The sequence below is a fragment of the Salmo trutta genome, unplaced genomic scaffold (assembly GCF_901001165.1).
Source record: "Salmo trutta unplaced genomic scaffold, fSalTru1.1, whole genome shotgun sequence".
NCBI classification, from domain to species: domain Eukaryota; kingdom Metazoa; phylum Chordata; class Actinopteri; order Salmoniformes; family Salmonidae; genus Salmo; species Salmo trutta.
The window spans coordinates 181,349-191,026 of NW_021822710.1; the positions used below are offsets into that span (position 1 = coordinate 181,349).

The 9,678-nt window shown below is 42.1% G+C and overlaps 1 protein-coding gene and 1 long non-coding RNA gene across 7 annotated transcripts in view; one reads left to right on the plus strand and one right to left on the minus strand.

Annotated features, from left to right (window-relative positions):
• Positions 1 to 721: 721 nt before the first annotated feature.
• On the minus strand, positions 722 to 3,681 carry LOC115183961 (uncharacterized). Its single transcript, XR_003874137.1, has 2 exons — positions 3,641 to 3,681; positions 722 to 1,976 (listed from the first exon to the last, which is right to left on the minus strand). It is a non-coding gene; the product is annotated as an uncharacterized LOC115183961 (long non-coding RNA).
• Positions 3,682 to 4,928: 1,247 nt separating this feature from the next.
• Positions 4,929 to 9,678, plus strand: part of LOC115183955 (little elongation complex subunit 1-like) — a 26,896-nt gene continuing 22,146 nt past the window's right edge. For 3 of the 6 annotated variants that reach the window (XM_029744938.1, XM_029744939.1, XM_029744940.1), the window contains exons 1-4: positions 4,934 to 5,234; positions 5,353 to 5,411; positions 7,993 to 8,027; positions 9,593 to 9,611. In XM_029744938.1, the coding sequence (XP_029600798.1) occupies positions 5,154 to 5,234; positions 5,353 to 5,411; positions 7,993 to 8,027; positions 9,593 to 9,611 (194 nt within the window). In that variant the 5' untranslated portion in view covers positions 4,934 to 5,153. The other 3 variants (XR_003874135.1, XM_029744942.1, XM_029744941.1) reach the window with 3 other exon arrangements.

The window sequence follows — 9,678 nt, forward strand, 5'->3', positions numbered from 1 at the left end:
AAACATCCCCTACTTCCCCAATGTACCACAACACAGAGAAACATCCCCAACTTCCCCAATGTACCACAACACAGAGAAACATCCCCAACTTCCCCAATGTACCACAACACAGAGAAACATCCCCAACTTCCCCAATGTACCACAACACAGAGAAACATCCCAACTTCCCCAATGTACCACAACACAGATAAACATCCCCAACTTCCCCAATGTACCACAACACAGAGAAACATCCCCAACTTCCCCAATGTACCACAACACAGAGAAACATCCCAACTTCCCCAATGTACCACAACACAGAGAAACATCCCCAACTTCCCCAATGTACCACAACACAGAGAAACATCCCCAACTTCCCCAATGTACCACAACACAGAGAAACATCCCCAACTTCCCCAATGTACCACAACACAGAGAAACATCCCAACTTCCCCAATGTACCACAACACAGATAAACATCCCCAACTTCCCCAATGTACCACAACACAGAGAAACATCCCCAACTTCCCCAATGTACCACAACACAGAGAAACATCCCAACTTCCCCAATGTACCACAACACAGAGAAACATCCCCAACTTCCCCAATGTACCACAACACAGAGAAACATCCCCAACTTCCCCAATGTACCACAACACAGATAAACATCCCCAACTTCCCCAATGTACCACAACACAGAGAAACATCCCTAAAGCAGCATTCAGCAGACACGCATGACACATTACAGCAGATTACAGTATTTAATAAAACAACACCTTTTATTCTCAAGTTAAAAGTAAAATAGGTAGAATAGTGACAGATCCCCAATCATTCTAGATTAGGTTGGCAACATTAAGCAGATGTGACAATACAGATGACAGTACATGAACAAGATGTTTACCTCTCAATAACAGATGACAGTATTTGAATAAGATGCTTTACTCTCAACAAAGGTTGCAAGACCGAAAGGTTGCTGGTTTGAATCCCCGAGCTGACAAGGTACAAATCTGTCGTTCTGCCCCTGAAACAAGGTAGTTAACCCACTGTTCCTAGGCCGTCATTGAAAATAAGAATTTGTTCTTGACTTGCCTAGTTAAATAAAGGTTAAATAAAATAAAACAGATGACAATATATGAACAAGATGTTTTACTCTCAACAACAGATGACAGTAAATGAACAAAATCTATATATATTGCTGGAAATGAGCTTGAAAACTGCTCATTTCCTTCTGTGGTGCCTATAAAATGTTCCTTCCCAGGGACTTGGTTTGTCCGGCAACGCACTGCCAAAGTCACAGTAAAACTCCTTGTATCTCACTCTAGTTGTGTTCTGATGAGGGTGTCCCTGATGAATTTACTCACACAAAAGGGGTCCCAGGCCCCAAACAGTCTGAGAACCCCTGTTCTAACTAACGATCGGGGACGTCTGTTGCTCAGAAGATACGGTCCACTAAGGTCTCTATTAAATCTGAAGTCCAGCAGATCAGTCATGTCTTATTCACCAAGAAGTCTCCTCCTTACAGGTGGAAGCTAGTGTTTCTCTTCTCTCTGTGTCTCTTACCTCAGGGCTCGTCATGTCATCGCTGTCTCTCTGTGTCTCTTACGTCAGGGCTCGTTATGTCATTGCTGTCTCTCTGTGTGTCTTACCTCAGGGCTCGTCATGTCATCGCTGTCTCTCTGTGTCTCTTACCTCAGGGCTCGTCATGTCATCGTTGTCTCTCTGTGTCTCTTACGTCAGGGCTCGTTATGTCATCGCTGTCTCTCTGTGTGTCTTACGTCAGGGCTCGTCATGTCATCGCTGTCTCTCTGTGTGTCTTACGTCAGAGCTCGTCATGTCATCGCTGTCTCTCTGTGTGTCTTACGTCAGAGCTCGTCATGTCATCGCTGTCTCTCTGTGTGCCACTAAGTCACCTGTCAATATAATGGCTCATATGTGGTCTACTTCCCAAGCGGTCCCACAAGCCTCGCAATGTATCGCATCTGGGTTTAGAAACGGATCTAAAAAAAAAATGCAAAGGTTTGGGGGTTACAAAACATTGTGAAGCGCAAGGCCTTATTTTTATTTGCTGAACAACACAGATTTTTAAGAGACACTCCATTTCTGCTGATTCCAACTTCTGGAAGTCCCATGGCTATGCCCGCTCCGCTGGGGTCATTACAATGAAAAATACCTGTGGTGGTAATATTCTACACTCGGACTGTGACCATTTACATTTACATTTTAGTCATTTAGCAGACGCTCTTATCCAGAGCGACTTACAGTAGTGAATGCATACATTTTATTAAACAAAATATTCATCATTTTTTTGTAACGGTCCCCAGTGGGAATCGAACCCTCAACCCTGGTGTTGCAAACTCCATGCTCTACCAACATGAGCCACATGAGACTGTAGACCCCTTTGGTTACTTTAATTATCTCGTGATCAGTTACAATGACATTTTCCTCTTTACTGTAAACTTCTACGTGTACAACACCAAACATGAGAAGGATGAGTTGCTTGAATCTGTAGAGAAACATATACTTCATTGGCTATCTAAAGTTCCCAATTCGTTATTATTGATAGGAGGGGACTTTAACATTACTATAGATAATTAATCTGATAAATGGCCACACAGGTAGGCCAGCCAATCAGAATTTGGGTTTAATACTTTTTTATGGAAAAGTTTGATCTTACTGATATATGGAGAGGGAGGTTTCCGGGCAACAGATCATTCGCTTGGAGTAACAAAACAGGTTCCAGACATAGTAATGACTACAGGATATTAGCCTTACTAATTGCACAAATAATTAAAGAAGTCCTGGATGCAATCATTGATGAAACACAGTCTGGCTTTATGAGGAAGAGACATACTTCTAACAATATCAGACTAGTACTAGACTTGACTACTCAGACCTGATAACAGAGGATAGCTTCGTATTATTTTTATTGACTACTCAGACCTGATAACAGAGGATAGCTTCGTATTATTTTTATTGACTACTCAGACCTGATAACAGAGGATAGCTGCGTATTATTTTTATTGACTACTCAGACCTGATAACAGAGGATAGCTTCGTATTATTTTTATTGACTACTCAGACCTGATAACAGAGGATAGCTTCGTATTATTTTTATTGACTACTCAGACCTGATAACAGAGGATAGCTTCGTATTATTTTTATTGACTACTCAGACCTGATAACAGAGGATAGCTGCGTATTATTTTTATTGACTACTCAGACCTGATAACAGAGGATAGCTTCGTATTATTTTTATTGACTACTCAGACCTGATAACAGAGGATAGCTTCGTATTATTTTTATTGACTACTCAGACCTGATAACAGAGGATAGCTTCGTATTATTTTTATTGACTACTCAGACCTGATAACAGAGGATAGCTTCGTATTATTTTTATTGACTACTCAGACCTGATAACAGAGGATAGCTTCGTATTATTTTTATTGACTACTCAGACCTGATAACAGAGGATAGCTTCGTATTATTTTTATTGACTACTCAGACCTAATAACAGAGGATAGCTGCGTATTATTTTTATTGACTACTCAGACCTGATAACAGAGGATAGCTTTGTATTATTTTTATTGACTACTCAGACCTGATAACCCACCAAGTTTGGTACTCACCAAACTCAGATTTACTATAAGAAAAATTGGATTACCTTTGCTGTTCTTCGTCAGAATGCACTCCCAGGTCTTCTACTTCAATAACAAATATTGGTTTGGTTCCAAATAATCCATAGTTATATCCAAATAGCGGCGTTTTGTTCGTGCGTTCAAGACCGAAGGGTAACGAAGGGTGACGCGCCCGGCGCGTATCGTGACAAAAAAAATCAAAATATTCCATTACCGTACTTCGAAGCATGTCAAACGCTGTTTAAAATCAATTTTTATGCGATTTTTCTTGTAAAATAGCGATAATATTCCGACTGGGAGAAGTTGTTTTCGTTCAAAGACTCAAAGAAGAAAATGGACTCTTCACGTGCACGCGCGCACACCCGTCTCATTGTTCTCAGATTGACCACTTACCAAATGCGCTACTGTTTTTCAGCCAGTAACTGCAGAGTCATGATTCAACGTTCTGGCGCCTTCTGAGAGCCTATGGGAGCCTTAGAAAATGTCACGTTACAGCAGTGATCCTTTGTTTTGGATAGAGATGACAAAGAAGGCCAAGAAATGGTCAGAGAGGGCGCTTCCTGTTTGGAATCTTCTCAGGTTTTGGCCTGCCAAATTAGTTCTGTTATACTCACAGACACCATTCAAACAGTTTTAGAAACTCTAGGGTGTTTTCTATCCAAATCAAACAATTATATGCATATTCTAGTTACTGGGCAGGAGTAGTAACCAGATTAAATCGGGTACGTTTTTTATCCGGCCGTGCAAATACTGCCCCCTATCCCCAACAGGTTAACAACATTTTTGAAGTTTCTTTTTTAAATTATTCATAAATATTTTAACCTGCCGACAACCATATTATGAAGAAGTTAAGAAAAACATAAACTCAAATTGTACCTTTTGTAATGACCACCCAGAAACAGTGTTGCATTGTATTCATGTAAGAAATCTGTGGCAAGACATCAGTAGATTTATAATTAAACACATTTATGAAGATTTGACACTATTGTGGAGATATGTACTGCTTGGATTCTTTACCTACGATAGAAATAAGTTGAAACAATTAATTTCATTATTCTTTTGGCCATATTCACAAATGTAAATTTACAAACAAAACACCACATTTTCTTACATTACAAAAAAAAATTGAACTTTATTTTAAGACAATTAAATACAACATAAAAGCTGTTAGAATGATAAATGTGTATATGCCCCTTTAAGGTCCTTGTGTCATGTGATAATTGTACCCCCCCCAGCCCAATTGTCCTTTGCATATTCTTTATATATGCTTGTGTTCCCCCGTGTGCTTTTTGTATTGATTTGTTGTTTATAATAATAATAATACAAAAATGTAATAAATAAAAAATCTGAAAAAGATATAACGCTCAGGTCTGTCTTTTTCAGACCGGCATTTCTATAGACAACCCCGTCTATATTTCGGGTCCTGAGTCAACGTGGGACAGTGCGTTTGTGTCATGCCGAATTTGTTGTCAAGTGTTTGTGTTTTTAATGTCTGTAGTTGTATTTTGACATATTGGACAGTAACTATTAGTACTTATCATGATGCCGGGGGAGAATCATTCCAGAATCGCTTCAGAAGCAACTACCGGAGTCTGTAAAAACTGCACTGTACTTCACCAGGTGAGTTGAGAAACGCTCTGGCTACTGTTGTATACTTGTTTCAAACGTGGATAAAAGATTAGTTGACTAATATTTCACCAAACTATACTGACTGACAATCCATCCTCTCTCATTGTAGAACCTAAATGAATATGTGGCAGCTCTCCTGGTTTTGAAACAGAAAAGTATTGACTCCGAGTAAGTAACTAACGTTATTAGACTTGTGTGATGAGATGATACTGTACAGGTCGCTAAAACACAGCTAGCTACACACGTACATACATACTGAGGATGGTTGGTATTCAATCAAACAGCTAACTACATACTCAGGATGTGGGGGTATTCAATCAAACAGCTAACTACATACATACTCAGGATGTGGGGGTATTCAATCAAACAGCTAACTACATACTCAGGATGGGGGGTATTCAATCAAACAGCTAACTACATACTGAGGATGGGGGTATTCAATCAAACAGCTAACTACATACTCAGGATGGGGGGGTATTCAATCAAACAGCTAACTACATACTCAGGATGGGGGGGTATTCAATCAAACAGCTAACTACTTACATACTCAGGGTGGGGGCTATTCAATCAAACAGCTAACTACTTACATACTCAGGGTGGGGGCTATTCAATCAAACAGCTAACTACATACATACTCAGGATGGGGGGTATTCAATCAAACAGCTAACTACATACTGAGGATGGGGGTATTCAATCAAACAGCTAACTACATACTCAGGATGGGGGGGTATTCAATCAAACAGCTAACTACATACTCAGGATGGGGGGGTATTCAATCAAACAGCTAACTACTTACATACTCAGGGTGGGGGCTATTCAATCAAACAGCTAACTACTTACATACTCAGGGTGGGGGCTATTCAATCAAACAGCTAACTACATACATACTCAGGATGGGGGGTATTCAATCAAACAGCTAACTACATACATACTCAGGATGGGGGGTATTCAATCAAACAGCTAACTACATACATACTCAGGATGGGGGCTATTCAATCAAACTCTGTAGTCTGGTTCCCTGGAAGTCGAAAACAAACCTGCATTGTCAGAATTCTGATTCCAGTTTTATTCCAGTTCTCAATAAACATCAGTGTGGAAACGGTACCAGACATGACGTTAAAGCTACATGCTACACATCTCACTGAGCAGTGGAAACGGTACCAGACATGACGTTAAAGCTACACATCTCACAGAGCAGTGGAAACGGTACCAGACACGACGGTAAAGCTTCATGCTACACATCTCACAGAGCAGTGGAAACGGTACCAGACACGACGGTAAAGCTACACATCTCACAGAGCAGTGGAAACGGTACCAGACACGACGGTAAAGCTACATGCTACACATCTCACAGAGCAGTGGAAACGGTACCAGACATGACGTTAAAGCTACATGCTACACATCTCACAGAACAGTGGAAACGGTACCAGACACGACGTTAAAGCTACATGCTACACATCTCACAGAGCAGTGGAAACGGTACCAGACATGACGGTAAAGCTACATGCTACACATCTCACAGAGCAGTGGAAACGGTACCAGACATGACGGTAAAGCTACATGCTACACATCTCAGAGCAGTGGAAACGGTACCAGACATGACGTTAAAGCTACATGCTACACATCTCAGAGCAGTGGAAACGGTACCAGACATGACGGTAAAGCTACATGCTACACATCTCACAGAGCAGTGGAAACGGTACCAGACATGACGGTAAAGCTACATGCTACACATCTCACAGAGCAGTGGAAACGGTACCAGACACGACGTTAAAGCTACACATCTCACAGCAGCAGTGGAAATGGTACCAGACACGACGTTAAAGCTACATGCTACACATCTCACAGAGCAGTGGAAACGGTACCAGACACGACGTTAAAGCTACATGCTACACATCTCACAGAGCAGTGGAAACGGTACCAGACACGACGTTAAAGCTACATGCTACACATCTCACAGAGCAGTGGAAATGGTACCAGACATGACGGTAAAGCTACATGCTACACATCTCACAGCAGCAGTGGAAACGGTACCAGACATGACGTTAAAGCTACATGCTACACATCTCAGAGCAGTGGAAACGGTACCAGACACGACGGTAAAGCTTCATGCTACACATCTCACAGAGCAGTGGAAACGGTACCAGACACGACGTTAAAGCTACATGCTACACATCTCACAGAGCAGTGGAAACGGTACCAGACACGACGTTAAAGCTACATGCTACACATCTCACAGAGCAGTGGAAACGGTACCAGACACGACGTTAAAGCTACATGCTACACATCTCACAGAGCAGTGGAAATGGTACCAGACATGACGGTAAAGCTACATGCTACACATCTCACAGCAGCAGTGGAAACGGTACCAGACATGACGTTAAAGCTACATGCTACACATCTCAGAGCAGTGGAAACGGTACCAGACACGACGGTAAAGCTTCATGCTACACATCTCACAGAGCAGTGGAAACGGTACCAGACATGACGGTAAAGCTTCATGCTACACATCTCACAGCAGCAGCAGAAGTGTTGTCATTGACCCGGTACCTGGTTTGACTGAATATGACCCCTAGATTCTTATCTAGACTCATCTGCTGTAGCTAGCTGTGGTTTGGAAACTGAAAATGACAATGTTAAACATATATCTAGCTCGGCCTACCATGTTTAATGTAACAGGTGGAGTGAATGACTTGTATGTTTTAGAAACAGTAGACTACTAATGTAATCTGTTTTAACTGTCTTTCAGTCACCGGCTGAGTGAATATCAAGGGAAGTGTGAAGATATCCTTTCAAAAGGCCATTCACTCTCTCCCCTTATTAGGCCTCAAGCCATTCATGCTCTTCAGTCTCTCTTCAGTCATTAATTAGGTCTCAGCCATTCATGCTCTTCAGTCTCTCTTCAGTCATTAATTAGGTCTCAGCCATTCATGCTCTTCAGTCTCTCTTCAGTCATTAATTAGGTCTCAGCCATTCATGCTCTTCATCCTCTCTTCAGTCATTAATTAGGCCTCAGCCATTCATGCTCTTCAGTCTCTCTTCAGTCATTAATTAGGTCTCAGCCATTCATGCTCTTCAGTCTCTCTTCAGTCATTAATTAGGTCTCAGCCATTCATGCTCTTCAGTCTCTCTTCAGTCATTAATTAGGTCTCAGCCATTCATGCTCTTCATCCTCTCTTCAGTCATTAATTAGGCCTCAGCCATTCATGCTCTTCAGTCTCTCTTCAGTCATTAATTAGGTCTCAGCCATTCATGCTCTTCAGTCTCTCTTCAGTCATTAATTAGGCCTCAAGCCATTCATGCTCTTCAGCCTCTCTTCAGTCATTAATTAGGCCTCAAGCCATTCATGCTCTTCAGTCTCTCTTCTGTCATTAATTAGGTCTCAGTGCCTCACTTGGAATTAACAGGAAACTGTTCTGATTGGCTGGCTCTGGTGGTGATGACCACTCCCCGTCCGACTCCGCTCCGACTCCGCTCCCCCTCCGACTCCGCTCCCCCTCCGACTCCGCTCCGACTCCGCTCCCCTTCCGACTCCGCTCCTCACCCGACTCAACTCCTCTCACTAGTGTTACAATAGAACACCATCATAACAAGAGTCTGTTTGGACTTCACTGGTTCCAGTGGGATGAGGTTAAAGGTAATTATGTATTGGACTAGCCTCGTCCGTAGTGGGAGTGACCGTTAGAATTCTATGGGAGTGACCGTTAGAATTCTATGGGAGTGACCGTTAGAATTCTATGGGAGTGACCGTTAGAATTCTATGGGAGTGACCGTTAGAATTCTATGGGAGTGACCGTTAGAATTCTATGGGAGTGACCGTTAGAATTCTATGGGAGTGACCGTTAGAATTCTATGGGAGTGACCGTTAGAATTCTATGGGAGTGACCGTTAGAATTCTATGGGAGTGACCGTTAGAATTCTATGGGAGTGACCATTAGAATTCTATGGGAGTGACCATTAGAATTCTATGGGAGTGACCATTAGAATTCTATGGGAGTGACCATTAGAATTCTATGGGAGTGACCATTAGAATTCTATGGGACCTACCTGCCACCCCCATTGGCCCAACAGCCTTATCCACAAGGCTACCTGCCACCCCAACAGCCTTATCCACAAGGCTACCTGCCACCCCATCAGCCTTATCCGCAAGGCTATCTGCCACCCCGATTGCACTACTGTCAGTGTTAGAAGTGGTCCTCTAGCTCAGTGGACAGAGCATAGCTCTTGCAATGCTAGGATGGTGTGTTCGATTCCCAGGACCACCCGTACCTAAAATATATTAATGCTTTGGATAAAAGCCTCTGCTTAATTCAGTATTATGAAGTGTTTTTCCTTGACGGTTTGTTTACAGCTTCAGAGATCCCAGAGGTATGACACATCACTTCTCTAGTTCCTCTTTACTAAATGCTCTTCTTCTATGTCTTTGTAAGTATTT